Consider the following 17,798-nt stretch of genomic DNA (forward strand, 5'->3'; position numbering starts at 1 on the left):
ATTAAACTTTATTGGTGAGTTTGGCTCTGATTTTTTTCCTCAGGCCGCCGACATTTTCATGCATCCCAGTGTCCTAGACCGACAAGTCCTGTTTCCACAGACAGCAACATGAGTGCTGCGGTAGTGCAGAAGGCCAGACCAGCCAAGAAACAAAAACACCAGCCAGGACATCTGCGCAGAGAAGCCTACACAGATGGTAAGTCCATTGAAACGGATGGAAACATCTATGAATCTCTCCTCTTTACCCTGGCGCTCTAGGACTTGAAAATGCATCCACTGACATTAGAAATTACATTAAAAATTCATTAAACAGTAAGCCTCATATTACTTATAGGAATGATCGACTTCCATATCTTGTCAGGCATCTCAAGTCCCTGAAGTTTTCTAGTAAGTAGGTTATTTAAGAAACTAAAACAATGTATAATACTTTTAATATTCTTAAAAGGTTATTATATAGTCTTAAACAAATAGACATTATTGTAGTTGAAGTAGTGGCATAGGGTTAACCTTCATCAGATTCACTGATAACTCTTCTGAAATGGCCTCACTTTTTTTCCCGGGGAATTTTGCATTCAAATAGAAGACAATAAGCTCATCTGAACATAAATTCTAACTATAATGGTGTTATGAACAGTTAGTTTGTGCCCCAAAAGGCAAATCGAATCATCTTCCTTCATGCCTTCACGTACAGTATCCACTCTCGCTGAAGAAGTAAGGCTTGTATTCTCCAGGGAGCACAGGAGAATACCGCAAACATTGTGATGTTGTCTAGAGAAAGCCTTTAATGAAAGTGCCTCAGGTGGCCCGACATTTATTAAACTGCCACCTTCTCGTTTTATAAAACAACCCCAAGGGCTTGGTTGGAAATTCATGTAAGATAAATTCTCTCAGACTCACCCATCTTGTCAAGTTTGCTGAATCTGCTAAAGGGTTGGGGGGAGAAGATTGTCACAGGCGCTGTTCCCCACCTCCTGGTCCTCTCAGCCACAACCTGATAGAACCTTCATTACCAGTCAGCAATGTTTCACAAAGGGCATCATTTTCCATTACCATATGAAAGACTAGTGTTATAGATCCTTATCCAAGGTTACAAGGAAGGTTTTCTGAGGCACTTCTCTGATTCCTGCCACTTGATAGAAAAAATTTAATACAAAGCTCACAGCATGATGAGCACAAGTAATTTTGCAATGAGTGGCTGTCCATGCTATTATCTGTACTTTATTCGGAGTATTTTCTCTCACTAGCATCTATCTGATATTAGACTACATTAAATACTGGCATGACACAACGCACCTGGGCCTCCTGGATCCTGCCCAGGACTCTTCTGTCAGCGAAACTGAGCTGTCAGAATAGTATCTGGTTTTGAAGGGTTATTATAGTGGCTTTGTGCATGTTTCCCTCTGTGAAGGGACAAACACTAGGTGTAAATCCCCAAACTCTACTGGCAGTTTTACATTTATGGGATCCCTATAATGGCATTTTACAAGTTTTATAGCTCTTCTATGAGTTTTTTTTTTTTTAATTTTTATTTATTTATTTATTTATTTATTTATGGCTGTGTTGGGTCTTCGTTTCTGGGCGAGGGCTTTCTCTAGTTGTAGCAAGTGGGGGCCACTCTTCACCGCGGTGCGCGGGCCTCTCACTGTCGCGGCCTCTCTTGTTGCGGAGCACAGGCTCCAGACGCGCAGGCTCAGTAACTGTGGCTCACGGGCCCAGTTGCTCCGCGGCATGTGGGATCTTCCCAGACCAGGGCTCGAACCCGTGTCCCCTGCATTGGCAGGCAGATTCTCAACCACTGCGCCACCAGGAAAGCCTCTTCTATCAGTTTTTATTATCTAGAAGAGAGTGCTTCTAACAGAAAACTGGTCAAACATCAAACCTTGATGTAAATACATCTAGGTTGAATACATCAGGGAAAAAATCTGGCCTAAAGGTTTGTGTAGGTCTTTCTACCTCTTATTTATACTTGTTTTGAGGGGCTTCTGGCATTGAGTGATGCTTTTAAAAATGCTTTAAAACTAACACGGTATTGTGAAGAAATTATACTTCAATAAAAAAAAAAAATGCTTTAAATAATGTAATCATGCCAGTTAAAGGGCATAGTGTTGCAGTTACAAATTACACTGTGCTTGAAAATTGTGATCTATATTTATTGCCCCACGTTCTGTAGTACTTATTTCAGTGTGTTTAATAATTAAATATAACTTCCAACTAATCCCTGAATAACAGCTATTAAATTGAATGATGAAGCAACCAAGTTATTTTTTAAGTTAATTTCAGAAATACCAAAGAAATATGTTAAAATATTTGAAAGCGAAAAAGTTAATAAGGAATAGTATTTAAATTTCTAAATGTTCATTTCACAAGTGATTATGCAGAGTAGTCATAATATATACCACAATGTAGAAGCCAGTAATTATTTTCTCTAAGTCACAAAAATAGACAAAATTGAGATACAACTAAAGCTGTTTTTTAAATACTAGCTTTACCTTCCTTTTAGCATTTTGATAACCAACTGTCTTTTAGTTATGTTTACTGTACTAACAAGTCTTGAATTTAATTCTGGATGCTTTCTGATTCGGTAACGAAAAAAATAACAAAGCTCTGTGTTATTTTATACATTTCCATAATGCATATTGATGAACCAAAATCATTTAAGTGCAGATACTTCTTAATGCACCAAATAAAAGAAATGCACATACTCTTGATAGTAGTGATTATAGCATGGAAACAAACATCATTTTATCAGAAATCATTTTCTCATTTTTTGAAAAAAATATTTACAGTCCATTCGTGAAGAAACTCAATTGCAGATACAATTTGTACAGTTATTAAAAGAAAGAGAGAGAGGAAAGGGAAAGAAAGAATGTAAAGAGCTGCCAATTGTGAAAATGAGAATTAAATATATTAGTAAGACCTGGAGGGTTTTTTCATTTTTGCTTTTTATGATTAAAATACATCAACTATGATGGATGAGTTTGATTATTGTCAATAGACTTCTTATGTGAGCTATTTTCAGTATATGGTATGTCAGTCTTGAGTGTGCAGCATCTTTGTAAATTTTGTTCAAATTATCAGTTTCCTTTGCAGAATTTTTGTAAACTCTATAAGGAGAGATAAAGAGTGGCTGTGTCTGAACTGATAAAGAGTAATTTGTGATGATCCTTGCCAGTCAGCTCTGATTAGTTTTCTAGGGCTGTCCTAACAAAGTACCAGAAACTAGGCGACTTAAACAACAGAAATTTATTTCCTCACAGTTCTGGAGGCTAAAAGTCCAAGATCACGGTGTAGGCAGGGTTGGTTTCTTCTGAAGCCTCTCTTCTTGGCTTGTAGATGACCGCCTTCTCCCTGTGTCTTCACTTGGTCTTCCCTCAGTGAATGTATGTGCCCTCTTCTTATAAGGGCACCAGTCAGGTTAGATTAGGGCCTACCCTAAGGACCTCATTTTAATTTAATTACCTCTTTGAAGACCCTGTCATCAAATACAAGTCACATTCTGAGGCACTGGGGATGAGGACTTCAACATATGAATTTCGGAGGGGACACAATTCAGCCCATAACAGCCCACAAGCCCCTAATCCATGGCACTGTGGCCATACCTTGTTTGCAGGTTAAATGCTGGGTCTCATAAACACCCAGGGAGTACTCATTGCAAAGCAGAAGGCTGCATGCTATTGACACACTGACAGGCAGAATCCAACTCTTTCTTTATTTCATATTTGCCGCTCCCAAGTTTAACCCAGATGAAGGGTAGGATTAAAATATATGAATATTTATCAGTCAGACTTTTATCGAGTTAAAGCCAAGCATAAGTGCATTTCTAGGACCTTCTAATTGATTCTTTCCACCACTTTTCAACCCCTTCTGAAGCATTTACATACTTGATTTAAAAACCAAATCTACATTATTTCTCCAGCTCTACTTTTCATAAATTATAAATTCACCACCCTCTTTGGAATGATGCTGTTTTGACTTGATATATCATTAATTACAAGGTCTGGGAATTTAAGTAGTTGAGTAAATAGAGTGCTGGATCTCCATAGTGAGTTAATGCCGGCAGAATTGTCTCCATGTGTATGTCCTTATGTATTACTTTACATGCATTATATTGGTATTTAGACAGTCTTGTATAAAGAATGGTGTTTATATGATTGTATAAAGAAAGAGTCTATACATATATATGAGTTCCATAATCCCATTTGTTAAACCCAATTTTAGCTATTAGGGGTATGAATTGGATGAAAGTACTATTTATCACTTTATGAAATATAGAATTGTTTATACTATGATAATCCCTGATTTGACTCAGGGATTTTACAATACCTAAAAAAGAATTTATTTGGTAATCTGTTTATATTCAGAAATTACGCCCACCAGCATTCCCCTCTGTCACTTATCTACAGTGGCAATTATATGCAGGAAGTTAGAACTCTTAAAATTATCATTGGATTCTCTTCTCTTTTTCTACCTGTATTATAGATACAGGTATATCTATATACCTATATAGAGCATCCAGTAATAGATTTTGTCTCGAGAGTTATAGATTCCCAGGGCTTTGTAGGATCTTATGATAGTGGTAATCATCAGCTTTGCGATCCAATAAGCCCAGACATTTTATGATTTGATGATAGTGGCAGTCATCAGCTTCCTGATAAGCTGTGTTTGCAATCAGTTTGAGTTTGTAGCAAGCAGATAGTGCAGAAATGAGCCTGCAGTCACTCATTCGCTCTGCTTCCAGGTATGTTCTGAATTAGGCTTTTCTCCTCCTCCCATTGTCAGTCCCAGGCTCAGTCTGAACTTAGAACAGCTCAGCCTTGGGTCTCTTTGCTTTGAGCCACTCACTACAATCTGTCTTCTAACTCTTTGGTTATTTTTAATAAACAAGCAGCAGATGAGGGAGAATATCATGATAGTACTTTTTTTAAGGTGTTGTTTTAAAAAAATTTGTTAAAGTAGTAAAGGAGGAAAATCAACACTAGTGATGATGGCAATTTATGTTGTAAGACAAAAAAATCTTTTGATTTTCCCAGATTCTTGGGAAAATTAATGCTATGGGCTGTGCTTTGGCCACCCTTTTAGATAAAAAGTATTGAGGCTGTTTACATGAAAAGGAGAACGTGGTGAGCTGTGAGAACTAACAACAACAACAAAATGCAAGTTACAGTCTGACCACTTTTAATAATGGAGTCCTAAGTAAAACAGCTGGTAGTAAGATGGTACCTCAAGCTTTCTGCTTTCAAAAACCAATACAACAAATTCTAATGCCTTAGTTATATAGCACATAAGGTCAAAAGAAAATTAGTTTTAAAAAAATTCATATCTACTTAAGGAACAAAAGGATTAATTATTTTTTTAAAAAAATACAAGAATGAGAAATACTAGATTAAAACTGATGCTTCCTAGAACCCTTAATTTGCTATTATATTAAGAATTTTCAAGGCACAATTTTAATATTCAAGAGTTTATTATGCTGGTATATGTAAATGATAGTCAGTGGACCATTGCTAATAATAGTAAAATATCTGGAAATAACCTAAATATTCCTCTGTAGGGATTGATATGAATAATGATATATTCATAAAAACAGAACATTATACAAACTTTTCATAAAAAGAGGTAACTATATGTATGCATATGAAAATGCATACAGCTACACAGGTGAAAAAAAGTGCAATCCCTTTTATGTTACTAAGAAAGAAAGACTGTCACATTCTGATGGGCAGACAACCACTCTACACAATCCCAGATGCGGCCATTTTACAGAGTTCCTAATGTGAATGGTGTTCCCTGGAGTTCTGCAACTTGGCAGCCCTGCTTTAGATGCATAAATAATTTCTGGAATAATCTATAGAAACCTATTCAAACTGATTACCTCTGCACCAATACTGAGGATTTGAAATGAAGGTGGGGAGGTATAAAGGATTGTATTTCCTAGTCTTTATGTACTTTTGAATTTTTACCATGTGAGTGTATATTTTTTGTGGAAAATCTTAATGTTAAGTTTGTAATAACTAAGCATTGAATACATGTTCTGTACATGTTTTAGTTGACTTATTCTATCACATAGACATTTCTCTACAAATATGGAAACATTCCCATTTCTAAAGTCATGACTAAAAAAACTACACTGATAATTCCCACATCTCTATATCTCTGGTTTTGACCTCCCTTGAAATTCAGATTTTATGTACAACAACCTGCTGGACATCTCTATCTGGATACTTCAAAAGCTTCTCCTATCTACTTTTCTAGAATGAAACTCACGTTCTTCCTTTGCAAACCATCTCTTCCTCATCCCTATATTCCTCATCTTCAGAGATGTTTCTCTCATTCATCTGGTCAACTATGGCAAAAATCCTAAAAGTTATCTAATGGATAGTCTTCCCCTACTGTATTCCATTGATCATTAAATAGTACTGATTTTTCTTCCTTTTACTTTCTCAAACATATCTACTCTCCATCTGAACAGTCACCAATACAATTCTATCTCCTATCATTACTTACTGAGCTATTAAAATGACTTCTTGGCCTCCTGGATTCAAGACTTTCCTTTTAATCCATCCTCCAGACTACAGCCAGAACAGCCTACAACTAGAATCTATTCATATTCTTCTACTAACTTTCCAGCTATTACTAGGTTATTTATTTCTTTTCCTTGGAGTATATACATAGGAGTCATTTTAAAAAAATAACACCACTTAAAGGAAATGAACTTTCTAGATATCAAATTTTATGCCTACTTTTATCTTTAAGTATGTCTATAATAGAAGTTGAATTATATATAATATCCAATTATATTTAATATAAAATTATAGATATAGATTAAATTAATTTATATTTATACTAGTGATCATCTAGTTTAAAATCTGTGGGTGCATATACAAAGTGGAGTGATCCCATCAATGAATGGTAGATTGTGAACATGCGATAGGATGAAATAGTAGTATAAACAACACTGAACCAAAAATTAAGAATTTGAGGGTATTAGTCCTGGTTCTGATCATATTTACCTTTAAGATTGGAAAATAACTTAAGATCTGTGTGTTTGAGTTTCCCTATCTACAAAATGAGAAAGGATTCAGGGTGGATTAGGGATGGCAAATAGGGCTCAACTCAAGTGCCAGCCTCAATCAATTTGAAGTGATTGCCTCAAGCGTAAGGGTATCCATCTGGGATCAGCAACATTACGCTGAAATCAATTAGGAAAACCTGCCATGGTCACAGTAGAGAAAGTTATGGCATATATACTCATGTTAGCCATCCCAAGACCAGCTAACCTCTAAGTCCCAGCTCTATGATTCAATATTCCTGTGCTAGATAAAAATGAGAGTACATTAAAATTGTTGGTCAATCTTATTCCTTGGTTGCCTTCAGTTGTTCCAGTTCATTTAAGATATATTATCTCACAGTTGAATGTGACTCTAATGGCAATGCTAATGTTGACAATTTTATAAATGACAAACTTTTACAGTATTTTAAACATTTCTTTTTAGATCTTCCACCTCCTCCTGTGCCACCTCCTGCTATAAAGTCACCCACTGCCCAATCCAAGGCACAGCTGGAGGTACGACCTGTAATGGTGCCAAAACTCCCTTCCACAGAAGCAAGAACAGACAGATCATCAGAGAGAAAAGGAGGCAGTTACAAGGGGAGAGAAGTATTGGATGGAAGACAAGTTGCTGAAATGCGACCAAATCCAGGTGACCCCAGAGAAGCACAGGAACAGCAAAATGATGCGAAAGGACGAGGAAACAAGACAGCAAAACGAGACCTTCCACCAGCAAAGACTCATCTCATCCAAGGTACTGATTTAGTCAAGCAGCCAATAAATATAGATTGAACATGTTTGCATGGTACTCTGCTAGGTTCTTTAGGATCCTGTGCAAAGGGTGAGATTTAGAAATTTGCTCTCTGTTGGAGGAGACAGGCATGCTCCCAGATAATTTGAATACAGTTAATTCTAATACACGACATATGCAAGTCTTCCTTGGAGAGGTGCCAATTGAGTTGAACTTTAAAGGAAAGCATGATTTCCACAAGTTAAACAGGGAGAAGGGGATATCTGGCAAAGGAAATAAGTGGTGAAAAAATATGAAAGTGGGAAAATGAATGTTTGGTGAATACTTATTTACGGTTTGGCTGGAGAATTAGATACTTGGGGCCAGGGACAAATGGTAAAAGATAAAACTAGAAAGGTGGTTTAGCCTGACTGGGAAGGCAGGGAATACTATTCTGAAGAGTCTGGGATTTATGATACGGGCAGTGATGAGCCAGCCAAAAATCTGATCAAGAAATTACATAATCAGATTTGTGTTTTAAAAAAATAACTGACGGCACTCTACAGTGAAGGAAGAGTCGGGAATTGGGTAGCTGAAAGTATCAGAACATTGCAAAATAATCTAGGTATAAAATATGAAAGCACTGAATTAAAACAGTTATGCAAATTAAAAGGAGAAACAAGCTACATAGGCATTTCAGAGATAGACCTTGTAGGACTTGGTGACTAATTAAATGTAAAAAAGTAAAATGAACTAATGGAGTAAAAGAAAAGTTACTCAAATGTTAACTAGATGGCTCTCTATGACTAGTGGAACATAATTGTATTAACCAACGTAAAGAAGAATGGGGAAAAGGATAAAAGTCTTGTGGAAAATAACTTCAGTTATGAATGGATTAAGGTACTGACAAGAACACAGATATGAAGAAAATCAATAAGAACTTAGAGAACTAAGTTTAAAGATCAGGAGAAAGGTTGTAGGTAGAGAGTGGATTTTAGAATCAGTAACACAGGTGAAAACTGTTTGAATTACAAAAGCTAAATTATCCGCAGTGATACAGTAGGTAATGTTTAACAATCAGTTCTCTGGAAAGAAAACAAAACAAACCTCCAGTTTGTAGCCATTTGCTTACTTCTGTTGTGTACTTACTCCCAAAATGGCTAGTTTCAAGCTACTAATATGAAATCAGTGTATGCGGAGTTGGGAGGAGACGTGTACAGTAAGCTCCTATGAGAACACGTGAGCTCTCTCCAACACACCACAGTCAGAGATGATCGTATTTAAAGGTTACCCATGGGGAGAGGGAAAGGGGGAGGGGCGGGATAAGGATGGGGAATTAAGAGGTACAGTCTACTATGTATAAAATAAATAAGCTACAAGAATATATTGTACAGCACAGAGAATATAGCCATTACTTTAAATAGAGCCTAATCTATAAAAATATTGAATCACTCCGTTGTACACCTGAAACTAATATAATGTTGTAAATCAACTACACTTCAATAAAAATACATACATACATACATGTTTGGCAGAGGGACATTCTATATAGAAACTGAAGTGAATCCACCCAGTGATATAAAATAATCAAGCTATCCAAGCTAGAAAGAATAGTATCCTAGAAAGAATGGAGATAGAAATTTTAAGATAGGAAGGAATATAAAATGCCACAGAAGTGAAAGGTGGGTGTGAGTGGGGGTGAGGGGTGAGAGAATGGGTGGAGGACACATAAATGTTACAAAATGTTTTTTGTGGGTGGTATTTAAAAGAACGGTTTTTAGTGGAGTAGTCAGAATAGAATACTGCCTGTAGGGGGCTGGAAAGTGAATGGAAGTTGTGGAAGGGGGGGTGAACAGTATGGGCTCTTTGTAGAAGGTTGGGAAGGAGAAGAGAGGTCGAGGTAGGGTTTGACAGGAAGGCAGAATCTGTGAAAATGTTTTAGGATAGGGTATTTGAACATTATTATAGAATAAGGAGAAGAAACTATTTAGGCAGAAGAGATTCAAGAAAAGGAAGGTGATTGATGAAGGAATCAGGAAAGAATGATGGGGAAATGAATCTTAGAAGGCTGTAAGTGCACTTTAACTACAACTGTATTTTCAAAGCTGTATTTTGGTAAGATTAGACATCAATCTATTGTTCTATTTACTACGGGCATCTGGTCATTAGCAACTTCCTTTCAATATGGAAGACAGTTTCACTTTGTTCTGTGACAGAAGGCTGAATCCCTCATCCAGGCATGGACTCAGCAGTGAAGTGACGGTAACGCTGTGCATTCCTATGTGACCGCAGAGTACGTGGTGACATCACCACAATCTGAAGTTTGAAAAACTTTGCTTACTTTTATCAGTTAAGCCAAAGGTGATCTGAACTTTTAACTTTGTGTGATTATACTCCAAGTAGTGATTCATAAATTATGAAATTTATGTCTGGCCTGAAAGTGCAGACCAATTTGCTGCTCACAGGCAACCTTCCTCCAAAGTAAGCTCAATTCTTCAGGAGAAAATTTTACAGCTCAGAAAGATCTTGGTGTATGCAGAATTAGAACAAAGAGATGAAATTATGTGTCTTTTAATTATCATTTCTGTGCATTGCTATAATTTTAACCTTCATAATTCAATTTACACTATTTATAATAAAAGAGGCTCCCTGATTTACATGTGTAACAAATGGTTATTTTTAATTAAGGAGAGTGGTCTTCTAGACTTCAAGGTCTGATCTTTTTGCAGACATTTACCTCAGTTAGTTCAATTTATTTCTACATATATCAAACATCTGCTGTGTTATTAAGCATTGTACTAGTTCTGAGATTTATGTGGAAACATGAACCTTGACCTCAAGGAGCTTATAGTCAGGGAGGGAGACAGGTAATCTATAGATTCATAGGTATACTCATATTTTTTTAACATATTTATTGGAGCATAATTGCTTTACAATGTTGTGTTAGTTTCTGCTGTATAACAAAGTGAATCAGCTATACATATACATATATCCCCATATCTCCTCCTTCTTGCGTCTCCCTCCCACCCTCCCTATCCCACCCCTCTAGGTGGTCACAAAGCACCGAGCTGATCTCCCTGTGCTATGCGACTGCTTCCCACTAGCTATCTATTTTACATTTGGTAGTGTATATATGTCCATGCCACTCTCTCACTTCATCCCAGCTTACCCTTCCCCCTCCCCTTATCCTCAAGTCCATTCTCTGCATCTGCATCTTTATTCCTGTCCTGCCCCTAGGTTCTTCAAAACCATTTTTTTTTTTTTTTTTTAGATTCCATATATATGTGTTAGCATACAGTGTTTGTTTTTCTCTTTCTGACTTACTTCACTCTGTATGACAGTCTCTAGGTCCATCCACCTCACTACAAATAACTCAGTTTCGTTTCTTTTTCTGGCTGAGTAATATTCCACTGTATATATGTGCCACAACTTCTTTATCCATTCATCTGTCGATGGACACTTAGGTTGCTTCCATGTCCTGGCTATTGTAAATAGTGCTGCAATGAACATTGTGATACATGACTCTTTTTGAATTATGGGTTTCTCAGGGTATATGCCCAGTTAATGTTTATGGTGCTATGATACTTGAGAGTCCAGAGAAGAGAAAATTAGCCCAGTCTTGTGGGAGATGGAATATAAAGAAAGACTTCTTGATCTTTCCTGGTGGAAATGACCCATAAGCTGAGTGTTCAGGATGGGTGGAATTTAGCTTAAGTAAGAAGAGTGGATAGATTGTTCTGGCAGAGAAAGTCAGCATGAAAAGTTGAGGTACATTGAGGAGGCTATAAGAAATTCAGTATTACTAGACATTAAACATGGTAAAGTGGTAAAAATGAAGCTCTTGCGGTAAACGTAAGCTTAAATCAGAGAGAGCCTGTAGTTACTATAAAAGGAAGGTGGCTGAGTGAAGCCAGTTTAGAGGGAAGTAACTCAAGAAGCAGAGACCTGTTAGAAGGTATTTTCAACCCCCAGAAGAGATGTAGAGAATATAAACCAAGCTGTGGGAGCAGGGATGCGTGAGTGGGAAAATTCAAGAAACTTTTTAGAGTTAAAATCATCCTTACATGTTATATAGTTGAATGTGTGGAAAAGATACATTTTAAGGGTTATGGGGAGGTTTGTTGGAAGGGAGGGAAGATCCTGAAATAATTCCAGTTTTCTGTCTTAGGTATCTTAATGATGAGTGATGTCATCATTAGCTATATTAGGGAATACAGAGCGGGAAGAAATCTCAGAGAAGTGGACATGGTGAAGTCAGTGTTCAACATGTGGAGTTTGAGGGACCCTCAAGAAGGAAGTGTTCAACCAGGCAGAGCTCAGGAAATATAAATTAATAACTCATCATGATGAAATAGTTAAGCCACTCGTTCTTTCAATCAGCATTCTTATTGAAGACCTATTATATGTCAAACTGAGAGTGTATCAGTACACAAAGCAGAGAAAAATATCTGCCCTCATGGCAGCTATATTCTAGAAAAGTTTACAATATGAGAGAATGGATGAAATCACCCAGGGTGAGTGGAGAAAAAGGTTTTTCTGTACACACACACGCGTGTGCACGTGCACACGCTGGACCAAAAGTAGAAACCTGCAGGAAGGGCATCAACACAAGGGCATCTGCATAAGAAGAACCCACAGAAGACTGGCCAGGAAGGAAGGAGGGATAGGAGCTAAGAGAGTAGTCATGTTTAAATTGATAGTGGTTTTCAGATGAAAGGCAGTGAGAAGTCCAGAGACGTAAGCGCTGAAACATGATTAGCATTATCAAAGTCAACAGTGAATTTTCTCAGTTTCCTTGTAGTAATGTGGGCATAAGTAGATTTCGGTGGGATACAAAGTGAATGGAAGTTGTGACGACCAATATTGAGTCCAGATTGCTTTTCAAGAAGCTTTGCTAAGCAATCAGTAGATAAAGTATTGATTTATGTAGAGCACAGACTTAGGGGAAAGTTTTTAGCAAACGAGATATTTTGTCATAAAGTAGTTTGTCAAAAACTAAATTCAGTAGAAAAAGGTGGATGAAACAGGGACTGAAGATGAAGGTCGCAGAGGACCAAGTGCCGTGAAGCTAGGGTGCAGGTGTAGTGGTCCACATGGACTGTGAAACCCCAGAGAGTCAGAAGTCTGCGTCAGGAATTAAAGTTGTGAGGAATAGAACAGGAGGAAGCTATCATCAAGGTGGACTACACGGGCTACATAACTCGACTGCTTGGCCCTCACAAGAGGAGGATATTTTTGTGGAGGAGCCGTGATTTAGAGCTGGTGTTAGTGAGCTAAAGGCAAACCTTCCTCTTTCCACTGCAGGGAACTTCAGTGGAAACTTCAGGGGAAATCAGACTTCATTCAGGCACTGTGGGCCGTAGAGGAGGAAAACAATAGGGCATGAGGAAGAGGTTTTGTTTTGCTTTGTTTTTATGTGTTTGGTGTCCAAAGGGTAGAATGGATAGGCTTTGGAGAGAAGCGAGCAGTCGGAAGATGCATCAATAGATGCAGCACCAAATTTAAAGCAGTATGGAGACAGAAATTCAGGAGACAGCACTTAACTGGAGTGGATTGTTTATATTTATTTATTTATTTATTTATTGGCTGCGTTGGGTCTTCGTTGCTGCATGCAGGCTTTCCCTCCAGTTGCAGCGAGCAGGGGCTAGTCTTCATTGCGGTGCACGAGCTTCTCATTGCAGTGGCTTCTCTTGTTGCGGAGCACAGGCTCTAGGCGCGTGGGCTTCAGTAGTTGTGGCACTCGGGCTCAGTAGTTGTGGTTCGCGGGCTCTAGAGCACAGGCTCAGTAGTTGTGGCGCACAGGCTTAGTTGCTCCGCGGCGTGTGGGAGCTTCCCGGACGAGGGATTGAACCCATGTCCCCTGCATTGACAGGCGGATTCTTAACCACTGCACTATCAGGGAAGTCCCCTGGAGTGGCTTGTTTTTTGAAGCTAGCAATGATGTCAGGCTTTTGAGAGTCAGGGTTTCACAATTTTAAATATGATGTTGAAATGGTGGTTGTCATCATAGGAAGTGAATCCAGGCTTGGCTCTGTTTTGATGATTCGAGAAGACTGGGCTTTTTTTCTATCAATGCCTTGTAATTCCTTCATAATTTACATAGGGACATATTACAATGTCTCACTTGTTTTCACATCAACACTAGAAGCTCCTCTGAGTGTAGATACTATTACCACTTTTTTAGAAAAGTTGAAATTAAAGCCTAAAATAATGGGAGATCACATAGTGAAGGACAGAACTGGAAGCCATGTCTGACTCCAGGTTTGGTTTCCCTCTTTTAAGGATGTTGATCTCAAGTGAATTTGAGGTGGACAAGAGCTTATGAGTAGAATCAACCAAAATCCCAACCACTACTAGGAAAACAGCAAGGTTGTTATTTTCATTTTCAAAAGACATTGCTGCCTTGTTCATTACTGTTATAAAATGTCCTCATTTATTCCTCAGAAACACTGATGTTTCCCCATTCAGAATTATAGACACAAGTGATACATTATACAATGAAATGTACAGTGGTGTTCATATGCACTTATTATATTTCATTACACAGAGGATATTCTACCTTACTGTAGACCTACTTTTCCGACATCAAATAATCCCAGAGATCCTAGTTCTTCAAGCTCAATGTCATCAAGAGGATCAGGAAGCAGACAAAGAGAACAAGCAAATGTAGGTCGAAGAAATATTGCAGAAATGCAAGTTCTTGGAGGATATGAAAGAGAAGATAATAATGAAGAATTAGAGGTATCTATAATTTTTTTCAAGTTTCCCAACATTAGACTAGTTTTTATGTCAGTCTCAAAGTTAAAAACATCCATCAGTCTACAGAAATGTTACTATTTCATCACAAACCCTGTCAGTGATGCCAGTAACTGAAATTCTGAGAATTTAATGATTTTTTTGAAATGTGTTCCAAAGTTTTAAATGGTAATAACAGCTTCTTTTTAGGTCTTAGGGTTCATATTTATCTGTAGCTATTCACATAGGAAATATATATGGCAAAAATGTTGTTAGGATATAAGAACTGTTGATCTAGATAATTATGATTCATAATATTACAGTAGATAATAAAAACCCAGTAAGGTGACAGAGTTATCAGGTGTGAGTGAGGGTGTTTTGCCTGTGTTATCTGCCACCCCTGTGATCACTGGGGTTAACCAGGATGATCGATGATCTGGCCAACTATCTTTCATCTTCAGTCTTTTGAAAATGGGAACCTGATACTTGACACTGACCTTCCCAATCTTCTTGAGTCAAAGATACACTCCTTTGTTGGAATCTATGGGTAGTGTTTTAAGATAGAGTTGGCAGTAAATCACATCATATTATAAAATCATCTCCTGTTTTTAAGATTGTGTTTTCATCATTTAATAAAAAAACAAGTTGGCAACAAATTTATCTTCTTACAAATATATTTAATCTCAAGCAGATTGTTTAAGTTGAGTGTTAAACTAAAACTTTTTATAACAGAAGATGAAAAATTATAATTAATTATGTCAAATTGAATTTTCTATAATGCCCAATGTATCAATATTTTGATTTTGAGGTTTGGAATAAGAAGGCTTTCCTTTTGCAAATGCTGTTAGAAAAGTTATTTTTTAGGTTTTTGGTTGTTTTTCTTTAGAAGAGCCCTTTTGGGGAAAATAGTCATCATAGACAACCTACTACTTAAAACTAATAAAAATTGAGCTATAATGTTGAGTTGAGGCTGGGGGAGTAAAGAACTTGGCCTCTTCCTTCTCCTCTCACCCTGTGCCACACCTGCCAACACCCAGACACTCTGTGGAACACAGTTTAGTACTTGTTAGAGAACTATTAGATTTGCTATCAAAACCAGCTAAAATTGACAAATTAATATGTTGCCATGAGCATTTCTAGTGTAGCTAGGGAATGAATGAAGAAACACAAACTATAAGAATAAAAGCATATAAATAAATATGAAATAGGACAATACTCTAAGATTTATTTTAAAATGTAACAAGAACTGATCTCTTACAGGAAACTGAAAGCTGAAGACAACCAGAGAGGCTTGTGAGATCTAATGTGAAAGTTATCACTCAAGATGCCTCATGTCTGATGACATATGACGCCAGATAAAATGTTCAGTGCAATCAGAGTGTACAAATTGTCATTTTTATTCCTCTTATTGGAATACCATTTTTTTTAAATTTTATTGGGGTTTTATTGTTGTTGTTTGATCCCTATCCTTACGAAGAACCTCCCTATTCCCCTCGCTGTTGGAACAAATCATTACACCTTGCTTCCAGCAAGAGAAGTATTTGAATTCTTGCTTCAGTCATCAGCCAGCAGGAGAGAACAAAACAGTTCTTTTGCATTTCGCCCCTGAGATGTGGCATTGCACTGCTTATATACCAAGCCAATTTACAGCAAAATATTGATCAAAGATACAAAGTTGACTAATCAACCTCATGTCAAGGGCTCTCAAGATATAATCTTTCTATAACCAACTGCTAATGCAAACTAAAACATAACTTCATTTTAACATGATTTTAAAATCAGTCTTTCATACCACCCTCTGCTGGGAGAAAAAAAAAATACATAGCAAATGCAGAACAACCACAAACAATTTGAATGGGGTAGAAACATTGTAAATATATACTCTTTGCAACCCCTGGTGGTACTTTATTTTGTCTTCATTTCAATCATTGAAGTATATTCTTATTGGAAATGTACTTTTGGATATGTAAGGGTAAGCCAGTTGGATCTCTGGTTGTCTAGTCATTGTCATAAGTCAGCCAAGCAAAAACCTTGTTCTATTTTTCAATCAAAAAGCAATTATAAATGCATATTACAAACAAATGGATGTTTTTAATGACCAATTGAATAAGGACATCCCTATCTTAACTGGCCTAAATTTCTTCTGGTAGTGTCAGTTCAACTTTCAGAAGTGCCACTTAAGGAAGTTTGATTTTTGTTTTTGTAATGCACTGTTTTTAATCTTTTTTTTTTTTTTTTTTTTTGGTTTTAAAAGCACAATCACTAAACTTTATTTGTAAACCATTGTAACTATTAACCTTTTTTGTCTTATTGAAAAAAAAATGTTGAGAAGCGTTTTTAACCTGTTTTGTTAATGCTCTATGTTTGTATTTGGAATATTTGAATGATGACAGATGGTGAAGTAACGTGCATACTTTATTGTGGGCCATGTATGCAGTGGTTCTTACTTTTCCTGGACTTAAAGAAAAAAAGGTTTAAGTTTGTTGTGGCCAATGGTGAAACTTACAAGATTTCCTTATAAGCTCAGATAGAGGCATTACTTGCTTTGAATTGCCAAATGATGCCCTCTGACTGTAGATTTTTATGATCCTTTTTTTGTCATTATATAAATTTCATTGACTTTATAATTGGTGCTATTGAAGAAAAAAAATGTACATTTATTCAAATATAGGTATCAGGCCTGACCCCACTGGAAAACAAAGCCAAACAAAACTGAACCACAAAAAAGAAAAAGAAGCTGGTGTTCACCAAAAACTAAATGTGTTCATTTAGATAATTTGAAATTTACATAGAAAAGGTGTGCAGTACTAAGGGAACAATCCATGTGATTAATGTTTTCATTATGTTCATGTAAGAAGCCTCTTATTTTTAGCCATAATTTTGCATACTGAAAATCCAATAATCAGAAAAGTAATTTTGTCACATTATTTATTAAAAATGTTCTCAAATACATCATTCTTTCTTGTGTTGATTTCTTTTTTTTTTTTGCATTGTGTTATCAAATGTATTCCATTTAATCACAGAGTTGTGCTGTCTTAACATGTCACCACTGTATTATCAAATGCGTAAAAATTCTCTTTTATGAACAGCCAGGTTTTACTTGTAAGGAAAAATTCTCATTTTACTTTTCTGAAATTAAAGATATAAGATGAATCATAAACTAAAAGTTAGTCGTTTAATCAGAGAGTAACTTGTCAATATTAAGAATGTACTAAAATGTTTATGTGTATGAATCTGAATTTCAGCTAACCTATTTCTGAAATAGTCAGATTCAACTACGATAAA

The 17,798-nt window shown here is 36.7% G+C and overlaps 1 protein-coding gene across 1 annotated transcript in view; it reads left to right on the forward strand.

Annotated features, from left to right (window-relative positions):
- Nucleotides 1–17,465, forward strand: part of ROBO1 (roundabout guidance receptor 1) — a 385,969-nt gene extending 368,504 nt beyond the window's left edge. Inside the window, exons 26-29 of the mRNA XM_068546911.1 lie at nt 44–196; nt 7,494–7,802; nt 14,326–14,519; nt 15,774–17,465. Coding sequence (XP_068403012.1) covers nt 44–196; nt 7,494–7,802; nt 14,326–14,519; nt 15,774–15,788 — 671 coding nt within the window. The 3' untranslated portion in view covers nt 15,789–17,465. The remainder of the gene's footprint in view (nt 1–43; nt 197–7,493; nt 7,803–14,325; nt 14,520–15,773) is intronic.
- The last annotated feature ends 333 nt before the right edge of the window (nt 17,466–17,798 follow it).

Source organism: Eschrichtius robustus, chromosome 6, assembly GCF_028021215.1.
Source record: "Eschrichtius robustus isolate mEscRob2 chromosome 6, mEscRob2.pri, whole genome shotgun sequence".
NCBI lineage: Eukaryota > Metazoa > Chordata > Mammalia > Artiodactyla > Eschrichtiidae > Eschrichtius > Eschrichtius robustus.